General features: G+C 43.7%; 1 protein-coding gene across 1 annotated transcript in view; it reads right to left on the reverse strand.

The window, feature by feature from the left end:
• The window catches only part of LOC128652752 (zinc finger protein 25), a 278,742-nt gene extending 255,466 nt beyond the window's left edge, over positions 1–23,276 (reverse strand). The window contains exon 1 of the mRNA XM_053705683.1: positions 22,757–23,276. Within this exon, the coding sequence (XP_053561658.1) occupies positions 22,757–22,783 (27 nt within the window). The 5' untranslated portion in view covers positions 22,784–23,276. The remainder of the gene's footprint in view (positions 1–22,756) is intronic.
• Positions 23,277–23,609: the final 333 nt, after the last annotated feature.

Consider the following 23,609-nt stretch of genomic DNA (forward strand, 5'->3'; position numbering starts at 1 on the left):
CTCAGCATGCATAATTGCAGCGGTCTGAGATGAAGGCGCGCAAATGGCACTATGTCCATTGCCGCTACCATTAAGCCGATTACCTCCATACACTGAGCTACCGAAGGGCGCGGAATGGAGTGAAGAACACGGCAAGCATTTAGAAGTTTTGATAACCTGGATTCCGTCAGGTAAATTTTCATTTCTACAGAATCTATAAGAGTCCCTAAGAAGGAGACTCTTGTGAGTGGGGATAGAGAACTCTTTTCCTCGTTCACTTTCCACCCGTGCGACCTCAGAAATGCCAGAACTATCTCTGTATGAGACTTGGCAACTTGAAAGCTTGACGCCTGTATCAGGATGTCGTCTAGATACGGAGCCACCGCTATGCCTCGCGGTCTTAGAACCGCCAGAAGTGAGCCCAGAACCTTTGTAAAGATTCTCGGGGCTGTAGCCAACCCAAAGGGAAGAGCTACAAATTGGTAATGCCTGTCTAGAAAGGCAAACCTTAGAAACCGATGATGATCTTTGTGAATCGGTATGTGAAGGTAGGCATCCTTTAAGTCCACTGTGGTCATGTACTGACCTTCTTGGATCATGGGTAGGATGGTCCGAATAGTTTCCATTTTGAAAGATGGAACTCTGAGGAATTTGTTTAAGATCTTTAGATCCAAAATTGGTCTGAAGGTTCCCTCTTTTTTGGGAACCACAAACAGATTCGAATAAAAACCCTGTCCTTGTTCCGTCCGCGGAACTGGATGGATCACTCCCATAACTAGGAGGTCTGGCACACAGCGTAGGAATGCCTCTTTCTTTATCTGATTTGCAGATAGCCTTGAAAGATGAAATCTCCCTTGTGGAGGGGAAGCTTTGAAGTCCAGAAGATATCCCTGAGATATGATCTCCAATGCCCAGGGATCCCGAACATCTCTTGCCCATGCCTGGGAGAAGAGAGAAAGTCTGCCCCCTACTAAATCCGTCGCCAGATAGGGGGCCGTTCCTTCATGCTGTCTTAGAGGCAGCAGCAGGCTTTCTGGCCTGCTTGCCTTTGTTCCAGGACTGGTTAGGTTTCCAGGCCTGCTTAGATTGAGCAAAAGTTCCCTCTTGTTTTGAAGCGGAGGAAGTTGATGCTACACCTGCCTTGAAATTTCAAAAGGCACGAAAATTAGACTGTTTGGCCTTTGCTTTGGCCCTGTCCTGAGGAAGGGTGTGACCCTTACCTCCAGTAATGTCAGCAATAATTTCCTTCAAACCAGGCCCGAATAAGGTCTGCCCCTTGAAAGGAATGTTGAGTAATTTAGACTTCGAAGTCACGTCAGCTGACCAGGATTTAAGCCATAGCGCCCTACGCGCTTGGATGGCGAATCCGGAATTCTTAGCCGTTAGTTTAGTCAAATGAACAATGGCATCAGAAACAAATGAGTTAGCTAGCTTAAGTGTTCTAAGCTTGTCAATAATTTCAGTCAATGGAGCTGTATGGATGGCCTCTTCCAGGGACTCAAACCAGAATGCCGCCGCGGCCGTGACAGGCGCAATGCATGCAAGGGGCTGTAAAATAAAACCTTGTTGAATAAACATTTTCTTAAGGTAACCCTCCAATTTTTTATCCATTGGATCTGAAAAAGCACAACTGTCTTCAACCGGGATAGTAGTAAGCTTTGCTAAAGTAGAAACTGCTCCCTCCACCTTAGGGACCGTCTGCCATAAGTCCCGTGTAGTGGAGTCTATTGGAAACATTTTTCTAAATATAGGAGGTGGGGAAAAAGGCACACCCGGTCTATCCCACTCCTTGCTAATAATTTCTGTAAGCCTTTTAGGTATAGGAAAAACATCAGTACACACCGGTACCGCATAGTATTTATCCAGCCTACACAATTTCTCTGGTACTGCAACTGTGTTACAGTCATTCAGAGCAGCTAATACCTCCCCAAGCAACACACGGAGGTTTTCAAGCTTAAATTTAAAATTAGAAATCTCTGAATCAGGTTTCCCCGAATCAGAGATGTCACCCACAGACTGAAGCTCTCCGTCCTCATGATCTGCATATTGTGACGCAGTATCAGACATGGCCCTTACAGCATCTGTGCGCTCTGTATTTCTCCTAACCCCAGAGCAATCACGCTTGCCTCTTAATTCAGGCAACCTGGATAATACCTCTGACAGGGTATTATTCATGATTGCAGCCATGTCCTGCAAGGTAATCGCTATGGGCGTCCCTGATGTAATTGGCGCCATATTAGCGTGCATCCCCTGAGCGGGAGGCGAAGGGTCTAACACGTGGGGAGAGTTAGTCGGCATAACTTCCCCCTCGTCAGAATCTTCTGGTGATATTTATTTTATAGTTAAAGACTGATCTTTACTGTTTAAGGTGAAATCAATACATTTAGTACACATTCTCCTATGGGGCTCCACCATGGCTTTCAAACATAATGAACAAGTAGTTTCCTCTGTGTCAGACATGTTTAAACAGACTAGCAATGAGACTAGCAAGCTTGGAAAACACTTTAAACAAGTTTACAAGCAATATAAAAAACGTTACTGCACCTTTAAGAAACACAAATTTTGTCAAAATTTGAAATAACAGTGAAAAAAGGCAGTTACACTAACAAAATTTTTACAGTGTATGTAACAAGTTAGCAGGGCATTGCACCCACTTGCAAATGGATGATTAACCCCTTAATACCCAAAACTGAATAATAAAAGACAAAAACGTTTTTTTTGTTTTTTTTTAAAACAGTCACAACAACTGCCACAGCTCTACTGTGGCGGCTTTTTACATCCCTCAAAAACGACTTTGAAGCCTTTTGAGCCCTCCAGAGATGTCCTGGATCATGCAGGAAGAAGCTGAATGTCTCAGTCAGTATTTTTAGCTGCACAGAAAAGCACTAAAAAAGGCCCCTCCCACTCATATTACAACAGTGGTTAGCCTAAGGAAACCGTTACTAGGCAAAATTCAAGCCAGCCATGTGGAAAAAAACTAGGCCCCAATAAGTTTTATCACCAAATACATATAAAAACGATTAAACATACCAGCAAACGTTTTATATTACATTTTTATCAGAGTATGTCTCTCTATTAATAAGCCTGATACCAGTCGCTATCACTGCATTTAAGGCTTTACTTACATTAGTTCGGTATCAGCAGCATTTTCTAGCAAATTCCATCCCTAGAAAAAACATAATTTATGCTTACCTGATAAATTCATTTCTTCTGTTGTGTGATCAGTCCACGGGTCATCATTACTTCTGGGATATTATCTGCTCCCCTACAGGAAGTGCAAGAGGATTCACCCAGCAGAGTTGCTATATAGCTCCTCCCCTCTACGTCACCTCCAGTCATTCGACCAAAGACCAACGAGAAAGGAGAAGCCAAGGGTGTAGTGGTGACTGAATTATAATTTAAAAATATGTACCTGCCTTAAAAAACAGGGCGGGCCGTGGACTGATCACACAACAGAAGAAATGAATTTATCAGGTAAGCATAAATTATGTTTTCTTCTGTTATGTGTGATCAGTCCACGGGTCATCATTACTTCTGGGATACCAATACCAAAGCAAAAGTACACGGATGACGGGAGGGATAGGCAGGCTCATTATACAGAAGGAACCACTGCCTGAAGAACCTTTCTCCCAAAAATAGCCTCCGAAGAAGCAAAAGTGTCAAATTTGTAAAATTTGGAAAAAGTATGAAGCGAAGACCAAGTTGCAGCCTTGCAAATCTGTTCAACAGAGGCCTCATTCTTAAAGGCCCAAGTGGAAGCCACAGCTCTAGTGGAATGAGCTGTAATTCTTTCAGGAGGCTGCTGTCCAGCAGTCTCATAGGCTAAACGTATTATGCTACGAAGCCAAAAAGAGAGAGAGGTAGCAGAAGCTTTTTGACCTCTCCTCTGTCCAGAATAAACGACAAACAGGGAAGAAGTTTGGCGAAAATCTTTAGTTGCCTGCAAGTAGAACTTGAGGGCACGAACTACATCCAGATTGTGTAGAAGACGTTCCTTCTTTGAAGAAGGATTTGGACACAAGGATGGAACAACAATCTCTTGATTGATATTCCTGTTAGAGACAACCTTAGGTAAGAACCCAGGTTTAGTACGCAGAACTACCTTGTCTGAGTGAAAGATCAGATAAGGAGAATCACAATGTAGGGCTGATAACTCAGAGACTCTTCGAGCCGAGGAAAAAGCCATTAAAAATAGAACTTTCCAAGATAACAATTTTATATCAATGGAATGAAGGGGTTCAAACGGAACACCCTGTAAAACGTTAAGAACTAAGTTTAAACTCCATGGCGGAGCAACAGTTTTAAACACAGGCTTGATCCTAGCTAAAGCCTGACAAAAGGCCTGGATGTCTGAATTTTCTGACAGACGCCTGTGTAACAAGATGGACAGAGCTGAGATCTGTCCCTTTAATGAGCTAGCCGATAAACCCTTTTCTAAACCTTCTTGTAGAAAAGACAATATCCTAGGAATCCTAACCTTACTCCAGGAGTAATCTTTGGATTCACACCAGTATAGGTATTTACGCCATATTTTATGGTAAATCTTTCTGGTAACAGGCTTCCTAGCCTGTATCAGGGTATCAATAACCGACTCAGAAAAACCACGTTTTGATAAAATCAAGCGTTCAATTTCCAAGCAGTCAGCTTCAGAGAAGTTAGACTTTGATGTTTGAATGGACCCTGAATCAGAAGGTCCTGTCTTAGAGGTAGAGACCAAGGCGGACAGGATGACATGTCCACTAGATCTGCATACCAAGTCCTGCGCGGCCATGCAGGCGCTATTAGAATCACTGATGCTCTCTCCTGTTTGATTTTGGCAATCAATCGAGGAAGCAGCGGGAAGGGTGGAAACACATAAGCCATCCTGAAGTTCCAAGGTGCTGTCAAAGCATCTATCAGAACCGCTCCCGGATCCCTGGATCTGGATCCGTAGCGAGGAAGTTTGGCGTTCTGGCGAGACGCCATGAGATCTATCTCTGGTTTGCCCCAACGTCGAAGTATTTGGGCAAAGACCTCCGGATGAAGTTCCCACTCCCCCGGATGAAGAGTCTGGCGACTCAAGAAATCCGCCTCCCAGTTCTCCACTCCCGGGATGTGGATTGCTGACAGATGGCAAGAGTGAGACTCTGCCCAGCGAATTATCTTTGATACTTCTATCATTGCTAGGGAGCTTCTTGTCCCTCCCTGATGGTTGATGTAAGCTACAGTCGTGATGTTGTCCGACTGAAACCTGATGAACCCCCGAGTCTTTAACTGGGGCCAAGCTAGAAGGGCATTGAGAACTGCTCTCAATTCCAGAATGTTTATTGGTAGGAGACTTTCCTCCTGACTCCATTGTCCCTGAGCCTTCAGAGAATTCCAGACAGCGCCCCAACCTAGAAGGCTGGCGTCTGTTGTTACAATTGTCCAGTCCGGCCTGCTGAACGGCATCCCCCTGGACAGATGTGGCCGAGAAAGCCACCATAGAAGAGAGTTTCTGGTCTCTTGATCCAGATTCAGAGTGGGGGACAAATCTGAGTAATCCCCATTCCACTGACTCAGCATGCACAATTGCAGCGGTCTGAGATGTAGGCGTGCAAAGGGTACTATGTCCATTGCTGCTACCATTAAGCCGATCACCTCCATGCATTGAGCTACTGACGGGAGTTGAATGGAATGAAGGACACGGCATGTATATAGAAGCTTTGTTAATCTGTCTTCTGTCAGATAAATTTTCATTTCTACAGAATCTATAAGAGTCCCCAAGAATGGAACTCTTGTGAGAGGCAAGAGAAAACTCTTCTTTTCGTTCACTTTCCATCCATGCGACCTTAGAAATGCCAGAACTAACTCTGTATGAGACTTGGCAGTTTGAAAGCTTGAAGCTTGTATCAGAATGTCGTCTAGGTACGGAGCTACCGAAATTCCTCGCGGTCTCAGAACCGCTAGAAGGGCACCCAGAACCTTTGTGAAGATTCTTGGAGCCGTAGCCAATCCGAATGGAAGGGCTACAAACTGGTAATGCCTGTCTAAGAAGGCAAACCTTAGATACCGGTAATGATCTTTGTGAATCGGTATGTGAAGGTAAGCATCCTTTAAATCCACTGTGGTCATGTACTGACCCTTTTGGATCATGGGTAAGATTGTCCGAATAGTTTCCATTTTGAACGATGGAACTCTTAGGAATTTGTTTAGGATCTTTAAATCCAAGATTGGCCTGAAAGTTCCCTCTTTTTTGGGAACCACAAACAGGTTTGAGTAAAACCCTAGTCCTTGTTCCGACCGCGGAACCGGATGGATCACTCCCATTAATAATAGATCTTGTACACAGCGTAGAAACGCGTCTTTCTTTATTTGGTTTGTTGACAACCTTGACAGATGAAATCTCCCTCTTGGGGGAGATAATTTGAAGTCTAGAAGGTATCCCTGAGATATGATCTCTAGCGCCCAGGGATCCTGGACATCTCTTGCCCAAGCCTGGGCGAAGAGAGAGAGTCTGCCCCCCACTAGATCCGGTCCCGGATCGGGGGCCCTCGGTTCATGCTGTCTTAGGGGCAGCAGCAGGTTTTCTGGCCTGCTTGCCCTTATTCCAGGACTGGTTAGGTTTCCAGCCTTGTCTGTAACGAGCAACAGCTCCTTCCTGTTTTGGTGCAGTGGAAGTTGATGCTGCACCTGCTTTGAAATTCCGAAAGGGACGAAAATTAGACTGTCTAGCCTTAGCTTTGGCTTTGTCTTGAGGTAGAGCGTGGCCCTTACCTCCTGTAATGTCAGCGATAATTTCTTTCAAACCGGGCCCAAATAAAGTTTGCCCCTTGAAAGGTATATTAAGTAATTTGGACTTAGAAGTTACATCAGCCGACCAGGATTTTAGCCACAGCGCCCTACGTGCCTGAATGGCGAATCCTGAATTCTTAGCCGTAAGTTTGGTTAAATGTACTACGGCCTCCGAAATGAATGAATTAGCTAGTTTAAGGACTCTAAGCCTGTCCGTAATGTCGTCCAGCGTAGCGGAACTAAGGTTCTCTTCCAGAGACTCAATCCAAAATGCTGCCGCAGCCGTAATCGGCGCGATGCATGCAAGGGGTTGCAATATAAAACCTTGTTGAACAAACATTTTCTTAAGGTAACCCTCTAATTTTTTATCCATAGGATCTGAAAAAGCACAGCTATCCTCCACCGGGATAGTGGTGCGCTTAGCTAAAGTAGAAACTGCTCCCTCCACCTTAGGGACCGTTTGCCATAAGTCCCGTGTGGTGGCGTCTATTGGAAACATCTTTCTAAATATTGGAGGGGGTGAGAACGGCACACCGGGTCTATCCCACTCCTTAGTAACAATTTCAGTTAATCTCTTAGGTATAGGAAAAACGTCAGTACTCGCCGGTACCGCAAAGTATTTATCCAACCTACACATTTTCTCTGGTATTGCAACAGTGTTACAATCGTTAAGAGCCGCTAAGACCTCCCCTAGTAATACACAGAGGTTTTCCAATTTAAATTTAAAATTTGAAATATCTGAATCCAATCTGCTTGGATCAGAACCGTCACCTACAGAATGAAGCTCTCCGTCCTCATGCTCTGCAAGCTGTGACGCAGTATCAGACATGGCCCTAGAATTATCAGCGCACTCTGTTCTCACCCCAGAGTGATCACGCTTGCCTCTTAGTTCTGGTAACTTAGCCAAAACTTCAGTCATAACAGTAGCCATATCTTGTAATGTTATCTGTAATGGCTGCCCAGATGTACTAGGCGCCATAATATCACGCACCTCCCGGGCGGGAGACGCAGGTACTGACACGTGAGGCGAGTTAGACGGCATAACTCTCCCCTCGCTGTTTGGTGAAATTTGTTCAATTTGTACAGATTGGCTTTTATTTAAAGTAGCATCAATACAGTTAGTACATAAATTTCTATTGGGCTCCACCTTGGCATTGGAACAAATGACACAGGTATCTTCCTCTGAATCAGACATGTTTAACACACTAGCAATAAACATGCAACTTGGTTACAATCTTATTTAACAAAAACGTACTGTGCCTCAAAGAAGCACTAAACGATTAAATGACAGTTGAAATAATGAACTGAAAAACAGTTATAGCATCACTCTTTAAAAACAACACAACTTGTTAGCAAAGGTTTGTTCCCATTAGTAAAGTAGCACTAATTAAATTTTAAACATAAAAATCACAGAGCAATTTTTAAAACACAGTCACTACATAAGTCTCACAGCTCTGCTGAGAGAATCTACCTCCCTTCAAAGAAGTTTGAAGACCCCTGAGTTCTGTTAGAGATGAACCGGATCATGCAGAAAATACAAGAGTAACTGAATGGAAATTTTTGATGCGTAGCAAAGAGCGCCAAAAACGGCCCCTCCCCCTCACACACAGCAGTGAGAGAGAAACGAAACTGTCATAATCAAAACAAGCAAACTGCCAAGTGGAAAAATAATGCCCAAATATTTATTCACTCAGTACCTCAGAATTGCAAACGATTCTACATTCCAGCAAAAACGTTTAACATGAATTAAATACCTATTAAAAGGTTTAATGTACTTTTACAGAGTAATTCCGGTGAAATACCATCCCCAGAATACTGAAGTGTAGAGTATACATACATGTCATTATAACGGTATGGCAGGATTTTCTCATCAATTCCATTCAGAAAATAAAAACTGCTACATACCTCAATGCAGATTCAACTGCCCGCTGTCCCCTGATCTGAAGCTTTTACCTCCCTCAGATGGCCGAGAAACAGCAATATGATCTTAACTACTCCGGTTAAAATCATAAGAAAAACTCTGGTAGATTCTTCTTCAAACTCTGCCAGAGAAGTAATAACACGCTCCGGTGCTATTGTAAAATAACAAACTTTTGATTGAAGTTATAAAAAACAGAATTTATGTTTACCTGATAAATTTCTTTCTCCAACGGTGTGTCCGGTCCACGGCGTCATCCTTACTTGTGGGATATTCTCTTCCCCAACAGGAAATGGCAAAGAGCCCAGCAAAGCTGGTCACATGATCCCTCCTAGGCTCCGCCTACCCCAGTCATTCGACCGACGTTAAGGAGGAATATTAGCATAGGAGAAACCATATGGTACCGTGGTGACTGTAGTTAAAGAAAATAAATTATCAGACCTGATTAAAAAAAACCAGGGCGGGCCGTGGACCGGACACACCGTTGGAGAAAGAAATTTATCAGGTAAACAAAAATTCTGTTTTCTCCAACATAGGTGTGTCCGGTCCACGGCGTCATCCTTACTTGTGGGAACCAATACCAAAGCTTTAGGACACGGATGAAGGGAGGGAGCAAATCAGGTCACCTAAATGGAAGGCACCACGGCTTGCAAAACCTTTCTCCCAAAAATAGCCTCAGAAGAAGCAAAAGTATCAAACTTGTAAAATTTGGTAAAAGTGTGCAGTGAAGACCAAGTCGCTGCCCTACATATCTGATCAACAGAAGCCTCGTTCTTGAAGGCCCATGTGGAAGCCACAGCCCTAGTGGAATGAGCTGTGATTCTTTCGGGAGGCTGCCGTCCGGCAGTCTCGTAAGCCAATCTGATGATGCTTTTAATCCAAAAAGAGAGAGAGGTAGAAGTTGCTTTTTGACCTCTCCTTTTACCTGAATAAACAACAAACAAGGAAGATGTTTGTCTAAAATCCTTTGTAGCATCTAAATAGAATTTTAGAGCGCGAACAACATCCAAATTGTGCAACAAACGTTCCTTCTTTGAAACTGGTTTCGGACACAGAGAAGGCACGATAATCTCCTGGTTAATGTTTTTGTTAGAAACAACTTTCGGAAGAAAACCAGGTTTAGTACGTAAAACCACCTTATCTGCATGGAACACCAGATAAGGAGGGGAACACTGCAGAGCAGATAATTCTGAAACTCTTCTAGCAGAAGAAATTGCAACTAAAAACAAAACTTTCCAAGATAATAACTTAATATCAACGGAATGTAAGGGTTCAAACGGAACCCCCTGAAGAACTGAAAGAACTAAATTGAGACTCCAAGGAGGAGTCAAAGGTTTGTAAACAGGCTTAATTCTAACCAAAGCCTGAACAAAGGCTTGAACATCTGGCACAGCTGCCAGCTTTTTGTGAAGTAACACCGACAAGGCAGAAATCTGTCCCTTCAGGGAACTTGCCGATAATCCTTTTTCCAATCCTTCTTGAAGGAAGGATAGAATCCTAGGAATCTTAACCTTGTCCCAAGGGAATCCTTTAGATTCACACCAACAGATATATTTTTTCCAAATTTTGTGGTAAATCTTTCTAGTTACAGGCTTTCTGGCCTGAACAAGAGTATCGATAACAGAATCTGAGAAACCTCGCTTCGATAAAATCAAGCGTTCAATCTCCAGGCAGTCAGCTGGAGTGAAACCAGATTCGGATGTTCGAACGGACCCTGAACAAGAAGGTCTCGTCTCAAAGGTAGCTTCCAAGGTGGAGCCGATGACATATTCACCAGATCTGCATACCAAGTCCTGCGTGGCCACGCAGGAGCTATCAAGATCACCGACGCCCTCTCCTGATTGATCCTGGCTACCAGCCTGGGAATGAGAGGAAACGGCGGAAACACATAAGCTAGTTTGAAGGTCCAAGGTGCTACTAGTGCATCCACTAGAGCCGCCTTGGGATCCCTGGATCTGGACCCGTAACAGGGAACTTTGAAGTTCTGACGAGAGGCCATCAGATCCATGTCTGGAATGCCCCACAGCTGAGTGACTAGGGCAAAGATTTCCGGATGGAGTTCCCACTCCCCCGGATGCAATGTCTGACGACTCAGAAAATCCGCTTCCCAATTTTCCACTCCCGGGATGTGGATAGCAGACAGGTGGCAGGAGTGAGACTCCGCCCATAGAATAATCTTGGTCACTTCCTCCATCGCTAGGGAACTCCTTGTTCCCCCCTGATGGTTGATGTACGCAACAGTCGTCATGTTGTCTGATTGAAATCGTATGAACTTGGTCCTTGCTAGCTGAGGCCAAGCCTTGAGAGCATTGAATATCGCTCTCAGTTCCAGAATATTTATCGGTAGAAGAGATTCTTCCCGAGACCAAAGACCCTGAGCTTTCAGGGATCCCCAGACCGCGCCCCAGCCCGTCAGACTGGCGTCGGTCGTGACAATGACCCACTCTGGTCTGCGGAATGTCATCCCTTGTGACAGGTTGTCCAGGGACAGCCACCAACGGAGTGAGTCTCTGATCCTCTGATTTACTTGTATCTTTGGAGACAAGTCTGTATAGTCCCCATTCCACTGACTGAGCATGCACAGTTGTAATGGTCTTAGATGAATGCGCGCAAAAGGAACTATGTCCATTGCCGCTACCATCAACCCGATCACTTCCATGCACTGAGCTACGGAAGGAAGAGGAACGGAATGAAGAATCCGACAAGAGTCCAGAAGCTTTGTTATTCTGGCCTCTGTTAGAAAAATCCTCATTTCTGAGGAATCTATAATTGTTCCCAAGAAGGGAACCCTTGTTGACGGGGATAGAGAACTCTTTTCCACGTTCACTTTCCAGCCGTGAGATCTGAGAAAGGCCAGGACGATGTCCGTGTGAGCCTTTGCTCGAGGGAGGGACGACGCTTGAATCAGAATGTCGTCCAGGTAAGGTACTACTGCAATGCCCCTTGGTCTTAGCACCGCTAGAAGGGACCCTAGTACCTTTGTGAAAATCCTTGGAGCAGTGGCTAATCCGAAAGGAAGCGCCACGAACTGGTAATGTTTGTCCAGGAATGCAAACCTTAGGAACCGATGATGTTCCTTGTGGATAGGAATATGTAGATACGCATCCTTTAAATCCACCGTGGTCATGAATTGACCTTCCTGGATGGAAGGAAGGATAGTTCGAATGGTTTCCATCTTGAACGATGGGACCTTGAGAAATTTGTTTAAGATCTTGAGATCTAGGATTGGTCTGAACGTTCCCTCTTTTTTGGGAACTATGAACAGATTGGAGTAGAACCCCATCCCTTGTTCTCTTAATGGAACAGGATGAATCACTCCCATTTTTAACAGGTCTTCTACACAATGTAAGAACGCCTGTCTTTTTATGTGGTCTGAAGACAACTGAGACCTGTGGAACCTCCCCCTTGGGGGAAGTCCCTTGAATTCCAGAAGATAACCCTGGGAGACTATTTCTAGCGCCCAAGGATCCAGAACATCTCTTGCCCAAGCCTGAGCGAAGAGAGAGAGTCTGCCCCCCACCAGATCCGGTCCCGGATCGGGGGCCAATATTTCATGCTGTCTTGGTAGCAGTGGCAGGTTTCTTGGCCTGCTTTCCCTTGTTCCAGCCTTGCATTGGTCTCCAAGCTGGCTTGGCCTGAGAAGTATTACCCTCTTGCTTAGAGGACGTAGCACCTTGGGCTGGTCCGTTTTTACGAAAGGGACGAAAATTAGGTCTATTTTTTGCCTTGAAAGGCCGATCCTGAGGAAGGGCGTGGCCCTTACCCCCAGTGATATCAGAGATAATCTCTTTCAAGTCAGGACCAAACAGCGTTTTCCCCTTGAAAGGAATGTTTAGTAGCTTGTTCTTGGAAGACGCATCAGCCGACCAAGATTTCAACCAAAGCGCTCTGCGCGCCACAATAGCAAACCCAGAATTCTTAGCCGCTAACTTAGCCAATTGCAAAGAGGCGTCTAGAGTGAAAGAATTAGCCAATTTGAGAGCATTGATTCTGTCCATAATCTCCTCATAAGGAGGAGAGTCACTATCGAGCACCTTAATCAGTTCATCAAACCAGAAATATGCGGCTGTAGTGACAGGGACAATGCATGAAATGGGTTGTAGAAGGTAACCCTGCTGAACAAACATCTTTTTAAGCAAACCTTCTAATTTTTTATCCATAGGATCTTTGAAAGCACAACTATCCTCTATGGGAATAGTGGTGCGTTTGTTTAAAGTAGAAACCGCTCCCTCGACCTTGGGGACTGACTGCCATAAGTCCTTTCTGGGGTCGACCATAGGAAACAATTTTTTAAATATGGGGGGAGGGACGAAAGGAATACCGGGCCTTTCCCATTCTTTATTAACAATGTCCGCCACCCGCTTGGGTATAGGAAAAGCTTCTGGGAGCCCCGGCACCTCTAGGAACTTGTCCATTTTACATAGTTTCTCTGGGATGACCAAATTTTCACAATCATCCAGAGTGGATAATACCTCCTTAAGCAAAATGCGGAGATGTTCCAATTTAAATTTAAATGTAATCACATCAGATTCAGCCTGCTGAGAAATGTTCCCTAAATCAGTAATTTCTCCCTCAGACAAAACCTCCCTGGCCCCCTCAGATTGGGTTAGGGGCCCTTCAGAGATATTAATATCAGCGTCGTCATGCTCTTCAGTAACTAAAACAGAGCATCCACGCTTACGCTGACAAGGGTTCATTTTGGCTAAAATGTTTTTGACAGAATTATCCATTACAGCCGTTAATTGTTGCATAGTAAGGAGTATTGGCGCGCTAGATGTACTAGGGGCCTCCTGAGTGGGCAAGACTCGTGTAGACGAAGGAGGGAATGATGCAGTACCATGCTTACTCCCCTCACTTGAGGAATCATCTTGGGCATCATTGTCATTATCACATAAATCACATTTATTTAAATGAATAGGAATTCTGGCTTCCCCACATTCAGAACACAGTCTATCTGGTAGTTCAGACATGTTAAACAGGCATAAACTTGATAAGAAAATACAAAAAACGTTTTGAAATAAAACCGTTACTGTCACTTTAAATTTTAAACTGAACACACTTTATTACTGCAATTGCGAAAAAACATGAAGGAATTGTTCAAAATTCACCAAACTTTCACCACAGTGTCTTAAAGCCTTGAAAATATTGCACACCAATTTTGGAAGCTTTAACCCTTAAAATAACGGAACCGGAGCCGTTTTAAGCTTTAACCCCTTTACAGTCCCTGGTATCTGCTTTGCTGAGACCCAACCAAACCCAAAGGGGAATACGATACCAAATGACGCCTTCAGAAGTCTTTTATAAGTATCAGAGCTCCTCTCACATGCGACTGCATGCCATGCCTCTCAAAAACAAGTGCGCAACACCGGCGCGAAAATGAGACTCTGCCTATGCTTTGGGAAAGCCCCTAAAGAATAAGGTGTCTAAAACAGTGCCTGCCGATATTATTATATCAAAATACCCAGAATAAATGATTCCTCAAGGCTAAATAAGTGTTAATATCAATCGATTTAGCCCAAAAAAAGTCTACAGTCTAAATAAGCCCTTGTGAAGCCCTTATTTACAATCGTAATAAACATGGCTTACCGGATCCCATAGGGAAAATGACAGCTTCCAGCATTACATCGTCTTGTTAGAATGTGTCATACCTCAAGCAGCAAAGGACTGCAAACTGTTCCCCCAACTGAAGTTAATTGCTCTCAACAGTCCTGTGTGGAACAGCCATGGATTTTAGTTACGGTTGCTAAAATCATTTTCCTCATACAAACAGAATTCTTCATCTCTTTTCTGTTTCTGAGTAAATAGTACGTACCAGCACTATTTGAAAATAACAAACTCTTGATTGAATAATGAAAAACTACAGTTAAACACTAAAAAACTCTAAGCCATCTCCGTGGAGATGTTGCCTGTACAACGGCAAAGAGAATGACTGGGGTAGGCGGAGCCTAGGAGGGATCATGTGACCAGCTTTGCTGGGCTCTTTGCCATTTCCTGTTGGGGAAGAGAATATCCCACAAGTAAGGATGACGCCGTGGACCGGACACACCTATGTTGGAGAAACTAAGTATAATCACCATAGTCCTCTCACACCTCCTATCTAGTCTTTGGGTGCAAGAGAATGACTGGAGGTGACGTAGAGGGGAGGAGCTATATAGCAACTCTGCTGGGTGAATCCTCTTGCACTTCCTGTAGGGGAGCAGATAATATCCCAGAAGTAATGATGACCCGTGGACTGATCACACATAACAGAAGAAATATTAACTGCACATACCTTATTGCAGGAAAACCTGCACACCATTCCCTCTCTGAAGTTACCTCACTCCTCAGAATATGTGAGAACAGCCATGGATCTTAGTTACTTCTGCTAAGATCATAGAAAACGCAGGCAGATTCTTCTTCTAAATACTGCCTGAGATAAACAGTACACTCCGGTACCATTTAAAAATAAACTTTTGATTGAAGAATAAACTAAGTATAAAACACCACACTCCTCTTACGACCTCCATCTTGGTTGAGGCTTGCAAGAGAATGACTGGATATGACAGTTAGGGGAGGAGCTATATAGCAGCTCTGCTGTGGGTGATCCTCTTGCAACTTCCTGTTGGGAAGGAGAATATCCCATAAGTAATGGATGATCCGTTGACTGGATACACTTAACAAGAGAAAGAAAACATAATTTATGCTTACCTGATAAATTCCTTTCTTCTGTTGTGCGATCAGTCCACGGGTCATCATTACTTCTGGGATATAACTCCTCCCCAACAGGAAATGCAAGAGGATTCACCCAGCAGAGCTGATATAGCTCCTCCCCTCTACGTCAGTCCCAGTCATTCGACCAAGAATCAACGAGAAAGGAGTAACCAAGGGTGAAGTGGTGACTGGAGTATAATTTAAAAAATATTTACCTGCCTTAAAAAACAGGGCGGGCCGTGGACTGATCGCACAACAGAAGAAAGGAATTTATCAGGTAAGCATAAATTATGTTTTCTTCTGTTATGTGCGATCAGTCCACGGGTCATCATTACTTCTGGGATACCAATACCAAAGCAAAAGTACACGGATGACGGGAGGGATAGGCAGGCTCATTATACAGAAGGAACCACTGCCTGAAGAACCTTTCTCCCAAAAATAGCCTCCGAAGAAGCAAAAGTGTCAAATTTGTAAAATTTGGAAAAAGTATGAAGCGAAGACCAAGTTGCAGCCTTGCAAATCTGTTCAACAGAGGCCTCATTCTTAAAGGCCCAAGTGGAAGCCACAGCTCTAGTGGAGTGAGCTGTAATTCTTTCAGGAGGCTGCTGTCCAGCAGTCTCATAGGCTAAACGTATTATGCTACGAAGCCAGAAAGAGAGAGAGGTAGCAGAAGCTTTTTGACCTCTCCTCTGTCCAGAATAAACGACAAACAGGGAAGAAGTTTGGCGAAAATTTTTAGTTGCCTGCAAGTAGAACTTGAGGGCACGAACTACATCCAGATTGTGTAGAAGACGTTCCTTCTTTGAAGAAGGATTTGGACACAAGGATGGAACAACAATCTCTTGATTGATATTCCTGTTAGTAACTACCTTAGGTAAGAACCCAGGTTTAGTACGCAGAACTACCTTATCTGAGTGAAAAATCAGATAAGGAGAATCACAATGTAATGCTGATAACTCAGAGACTCTTCGAGCCGAGGAAATAGCCATTAAAAACAGAACTTTCCAAGATAACAATTTTATATCAATGGAATGAAGGGGTTCAAATGGAACACCTTGTAAAACGTTAAGAACTAAGTTTAAACTCCATGGCGGAGCAACGGCTTTAAACACAGGCTTAATCCTAGCTAAAGCTTGACAAAAAGCCTGGACGTCTGGATTTTCTGACAGACGCCTGTGTAACAAGATGGACAGAGCTGAAATCTGTCCCTTTAATGAACTAGCCGATAAACCCTTTTCTAAACCTTCTTGTAGAAAAGACAATATCCTAGGGATCCTAACCTTACTCCAGGAGTAACGTTTGGATTCGCACCAGTATAGGTATTTGCGCCATATTTTATGGTAAATCTTTCTGGTAACAGGCTTCCTAGCCTGGATCAGGGTATCAATAACCGACTCAGAAAAACCACGCTTTGATAAAATCAAGCGTTCAATTTCCAAGCAGTCAGTTTCAGAGAAGTTAGATTTTGATGTTTGAATGGACCCTGTATCAGAAGGTCCTGTCTCAGAGGTAGAGACCAAGGTGGACAGGATGACATGTCCACTAGATCTGCATACCAAGTCCTGCGTGGCCATGCAGGCGCTATTAGAATCACAGATGCTCTCTCTTGTTTGATTTTCGCAATCAATCGAGGAAGCAGCGGGAAGGGTGGAAACACATAAGCCATCCCGAAGTTCCAAGGTGCTGTCAAAGCATCTATCAGAACCGCTTCCGGATCCCTGGATCTGGACCCGTAGTGAGGAAGTTTGGCGTTCTGGCGAGACGCCATGAGATCTATCTCTGGTTTGCCCCAACGTCGAAGTATTTGGGCAAAAATCTCCGGATGAAGTTCCCACTCTCCCGGATGAAAAGTCTGGCGACTCAAGAAATCCGCCTCCCAGTTCTCCACTCCCGGGATGTGGATTGCTGACAGGTGGCAAGAGTGAGACTCTGCCCAGCGAATTATCTTTGATACTTCCATCATTGCTAGGGAGCTTCTTGTCCCTCCCTGATGGTTGATGTAAGCTACAGTCGTGATATTGTCCGACTGAAACCTGATGAACCCCTGAGTTGTTAATTGGGGCCAAGCTAGAAGGGCATTGAGCACTGCCCTCAATTCCAGAATGTTTATTGGAAGGAGACTCTCCTCCTGATTCCATAATCCCTGAGTCTTCAGGGAATTCCAGACAGCGCCCCAACCTAGCAGGCTGGCGTCTGTTGTTACGATTGTCCAGTCTGGCCTGCTGAATGGCATCCCCCTGGACAGGTGTGGCCGATAAAGCCACCATAGAAGAGAATTTCTGGTCTCTTGATTCAGATTCAGGGTAGGGGACAAATCTGAGTAATCCCCATTCCACTGACTTAGCATGCACAATTGCAGCGGTCTGAGGTGTAGGCGTGCAAAAGGTACTATGTCCATTGCCGCTACCATTAAGCCGATCACCTCCATGCATTGAGCTACTGACGGGTGTTGAATGGAATGAAGGACACGGCATGCATCCTGAAGCCTTGTTAACCTGTCTTCTGTCAGGTAAATCTTCATTTCTACAGAATCTATAAGAGTCCCCAAGAATGGAACTCTTGTAAGAGGAAAAAGAGAACTTTTCTTTTCGTTCACTTTCCATCCATGCGACCTTAGAAATGCCAGAACTAACTCTGTATGAGACTTGGCAGTTTGAAAGCTTGAAGCTTGTATTAGAATGTCGTCTAGGTACGGAGCTACCGAAATCCCTCGCGGTCTTAGTACCGCCAGAAGGGCGCCCAGAACCTTTGTGAAGATTCTTGGGGCCGTAGCCAATCCGAATGGAAGAGCTACAAACTGGTAGTGCCTGTCTAGGAAGGCAAACCGTAGATACCGTTGATGATCTTTGTGAATCGGTATGTGAAGGTAAGCATCTTTTAAATCCACTGTGGTCATGTACTGACCCTTTTGGATCATAGGTAAGATTGTCCGAATAGTTTCCATTTTGAACGATGGAACTCTTAGGAATTTGTTTAGAATCTTTAAATCTAAGATTGGCCTGAAAGTTCCCTCTTTTTTGGGAACCACAAACAGGTTTGAGTAGAACCCTTGTCCTTGTTCCGACCGCGGAACTGGATGGATCACTCCCATTAATAACAGATCTTGTACACAGCGTAGAAACGCTTCTTTCTTTATCTGGTTTGTTGACAACCTTGACAGATGAAATCTCCCTTTTGGGGGAGATAATTTGAAGTCTAGAAGGTATCCCTGAGATATGATCTCCAGCGCCCAGGGATCCTGAACATCTCTTGCCCAGGCCTGAGCGAAGAGAGAAAGTCTGCCCCCCACTAGATCCGGTCCCGGATCGGGGGCTCTCGGTTCATGCTGTCTTTGGGGCAGCAGCAGGTTTCCTGGCCTGTTTGCCCTTATTCCAGGACTGGTTAGGTTTCCAGCCTTGTCTGTAACGAGCAACAGCTCCTTCCTGTTTTGGTGCAGTGGAGGTTGACGCTGCTCCAGGTTTGAAATTCCGAAAGGGACGAAAATTAGACTGTCTAGCCTTAGCTTTGGCTTTGTCTTGAGGTAGGGCGTGGCCCTTACCTCCTGTAATGTCAGCGATAATTTCTTTCAACCCGGGCCCAAATAAAGACTGCCCCTTGAAAGGTATATTAAGTAATTTAGACTTAGAAGTAACATCAGCTGACCAGGATTTTAGCCACAGTGCTCTACGTGCCTGTATGGCGAATCCAGAGTTCTTAGCCGTAAGTTTGGTTAAATGTACTACGGCCTCCGAAATGAATGAATTGGCTAGTTTAAGGACTCTAAGCCTGTCCATAATGTCGTCTAGCGTAGATGAACTAAGGTTCTCTTCCAGAGACTCCATCCAAAATGCTGCCGCAGCCGTAATCGGCGCGATACATGCAAGGGGTTGCAATATAAAACCTTGTTGAACAAACATTTTCTTAAGGTAACCCTCTAATTTTTTATCCATTGGATCTGAAAAAGCACAGCTATCCTCCACCGGGATAGTGGTACGCTTAGCTAAAGTAGAAACTGCTCCTTCCACCTTAGGGACCGTTTGCCATAAGTCCCGAGTAGTGGCGTCTATTGGAAACATCTTTCTAAATATTGGAGGGGGTGAGAACGGCACACCGGGTCTATCCCACTCCTTAGTAACAATTTCAGTTAATCTCTTAGGTATAGGAAAAACGTCAGTACTCGCCGGTACCGCAAAGTATTTATCCAACCTACACATTTTCTCTGGTATTGCAATGGTGTTACAATCATTGAGAGCTGCTAAGACCTCCCCTAGTAATGCACGGAGGTTCTCCAATTTAAATTTAAAATTTGAAATATCTGAATCCAATCTGTTTGGATCCGAACCGTCACCCACAGAATGAAGCTCTCCGTCCTCATGCTCTGCAAGCTGTGACGCAGTATCAGACATGGCCCTAGTATTGTCAGCGCACTCTGTTCTCACCCCAGAGTGATCACGCTTGCCTCTTAGTTCTGGTAATTTAGACAAAACTTCAGTCATAACAGTAGCCATATCATGTAATGTTATCTGTAATGGCCGCCCAGATGTATTAGGCGCCATAATATCACTCACCTCCCGGGCGGGAGATGCAGGTACTGCCTCGTGAGGCGAGTTAGTCGGCATAACTCTCCCCTCGCAGTTTGGTGAAATTTGTTCACATTGTACAGATTGACTTTTATTTAAAGTAGCATCAATACAGTTAGTACATAAACTTCTATTGGGCTCCACCTTGGCATTGGAACAAATGACACAGATATTCTCTGAGTCAGACATGTTTAACACACTAGCAATAACTTGCAACCTGGTTATAATCTTTTTTAGCAAAAACGTACTGTGCCTCAAAGAGGTACTTAAACGATTAAATGACAGTTGAGATAATGAACTGAAACAGTTATAGCATCAAGTTTAAAATAACACAACTTTTAGTAAAGGTTTGTTCCCATTAGTAAATAACTAAATTTGACATAAAAAATTATAGAGTAACGTTTTTATTCACAGTCAATAAAAATTCTCACAGCTCTGCTGAGAGAATGTACCTCCCTTCAAAGAAGTTTGAAGACCCCTGAGATCTGTCAGTGAACCGGATCATGCAGGAAATATAATAGTAGCTGACTGGAATTTTTTGATGCGTAGCAAAAGAGCGCCAAAAACGGCCCCTCCCTCTCACACACAGCAGTGAGGAGAAACGAAACTGTCACAATTTAAAGCAGACAACTGCCAAGTGGAAAATAATGCCCAAACATTTATTTACTCAGTACCTCAGCAATGTAAACGATTCTACATTCCAGCAAAAACGTTTAACATGACAATATTTATTAAAAGGATTAGTGACCTTTAACAGAGTAGTTCCGGTGAAAAACCATTCCCAGAATACTGAAGTGTATACATACATGTCATTATAACGGTATAGCAGGATTTTTTCATCAATTCCATTCAGAAAATAAAAACTGCTACATACCTCAATGCAGATTCATCTGCCCGCTGTCCCCTGATCTGAAGCCTTTACCTCCCTCAGATGGCCGAGAACAGCAATATGATCTTAACTACTCCGGTTAAAATCATAGTAAAAAACTCTGGTAGATTCTTCTTCAAACTCTGCCAGAGAAGTAATAACACGCTCCGGTGCTATTGTAAAATAACAAACTTTTGATTGAAGTCATAAAAACTAAGTATAATCACCATAGTCCTCTCACACATCCTATCTAGTCGTTGGGTGCAAGAGAATGACTGGGACTGACGTAGAGGGGAGGAGCTATATCAGCTCTGCTGGGTGAATCCTCTTGCATTTCCTGTTGGGGAGGAGTTATATCCCAGAAGTAATGATGACCCGTGGACTGATCGCACATAACAGAAGAAAAGTATTTATTAGCAGAATACAAAAATGTTATTAAGGTTTTAATGTCCATGCAACTGGTCAGCTAACTAAATGCCCAGAGAGGTGGTTATGACTAAACTGTACCTGCCCAGCTAATTAATACCCAGAGAAGTGGTTATGGCTAAACTGTACCTGCCCAGCTAACTAAATACCCAGAGAGGTGGTTATGACTAAACTGTACATGCTGAGGATTGGATGACATCTTCATGTCAGTTCTCCATTTCTACAAGATCTATATTGTCTGATGCAACCGCTTCTTTATCCTCTGTAAATACCCAGAGAGGTGGTTATGGCCAAACTGTACCCGGCCAGCTAACTAAATACCCAGAGAGGTAGTTATGGCTAAACTGTACCTGCCCAGCTAACTAAATACCCAGAGAGGTGGTTATGGCTAAACTGTACCTGCCCAGCTAACTAAATACCCAGAGAGGTGGTTATGGCTAAACTGTACCTGCCCAGTAAACTAAAATACCCAGAGAGGTGGTTATGGCTAAACTGTACCTGCCCAGCTAACTAAATACCCAGAGAGGTGGTTATGACTAAACTGTACCTGCCCAGCTAACTAAATACCCAGAGAGGTGGTTATGGCTAAACTGTACCTGCCCAGTAAACTAAAATACCCAGAGAGGTGGTTATGGCTAAACTGTACCCGCCCAGCTAACTAAATACCCAGAAAGATGGTTTTGACTAAACTGTACCTGCCCAGCTAACTAATTACCCAGAGAGATGGTTATGGCTAAACTGTACCTGCCCAGCTAACTAAATACCCAGAAAGATGGTTTTGACTAAACTGTACCTGCCCAGCTAACTAATTACCCAGAGAGATGGTTATGGCTAAACTGTACCTGCCCAGCTAACTAAATTCCCAGAGAGGTGGTTATGACTAAACTGTACCTGCCCAGCTAACTAAATACCCAGGGAGATGGTTATGGCTAAACTGTACCTGCCCAGCTAACTGAATACCCAGAGAGATGGTTATGGCTAAACTGTACCTGCCCAGCTAACTAAATACCCAGAGAGGTGGTTATGGCTAAACTGTACCTGCCCAGCTAACTAAATACCCAGAGAGGTGGTTACGGCTAAACTGTACCTGCCCAGCTAACTAAATACCCAGAGAGATGGCTATGGCTAAACTGTACCTGGCCAGCTAACTAATTACCCAGAGAGGTGGTTATGGCTAAACTGTACCTGCCCAGCTAACTAAATACCCAGAGAGATGGCTATGGCTAAACTGTTATATGAAAATGGTGAAAGACAGCACCTCTCTTTTCCTTTCTGGGGCATAGGAAAGGGTTAGCCAAACCCCAATATGTATTCAAAATTAAGTAGTTTTCCAGCCTCCAGTCAAGTTAAAAAGACCTTTATTCATTTCTTACAGGGTCCATCACATCAACCAACAACGTTTCAAACCTATTCCAGGTTCTTAATCATGTCATGACATGATTAAGAACCTGGAATAGGCTTGAAACGTTGTTGGTTGATGTGATGGACCCTGTAAGAAATTAATAAAGGTCTTTTTAACTTGACTGGAGGCTGGAAAACTACTTAATTATGGCTAAACTGTACCTGCTGAGGATTGGATGACATCTTCATGTCAGTTCTCCATTTCTACAAGGTCTATATTGTCTGATGCAACCGCTTCTTTATCCTCTGTAAAGTCAATTTATTTCAGTGGTCAGTCTGCACACAATATAGCAGGTGTATTCAGATCTTATTGATTATTACACATACAGAGAACACAAATAATGATACACAAATATTAATATACCCTCATATATACTGCTGGCAAATCTCTAGTATTCTCTCAGCCATTCAATATTGGTGTGTGGTGGGGGGCAGTGTTTTGGTCACAAGAGAAGCAATATTTTGGGGTGTAAAAAGCCCTGTTCTATAAACTGATATTTACAAAATGCAAATGTTGAATAAATGCAACAATGTTTGTGGCGGTTGTTTGCAGAACTCCAGTGAGACTGATGTCCAAAACCACAAGTAACACAGATATATACACAAAGTAACAAACACAATACATATAACACTGTTACACACATACAAACACAAAGTAGCACACATACAAATACACATATAAACATACAAAAAGTAACACATACAATATATACTCACACATACATACTCAAACACAGTAACACACATACACTATATACATATGCACACTGCGACACACATACATACTAATACACAGTAACACACACACACAAACACTATATACATATGCACACTGTGACACACATACATACTCATACACCGTAACACACACACACTATATACATATGCACACTGCGACAAACATACATACTCATACACAGTAACACACACACACACTATATACATATGCACACTGCGACACACATACATACTCATACACAGTAACACACACACACACTATATACATATGCACACT

This window comes from Bombina bombina, chromosome 3, assembly GCF_027579735.1.
Source record: "Bombina bombina isolate aBomBom1 chromosome 3, aBomBom1.pri, whole genome shotgun sequence".
Lineage (NCBI taxonomy): Eukaryota > Metazoa > Chordata > Amphibia > Anura > Bombinatoridae > Bombina > Bombina bombina.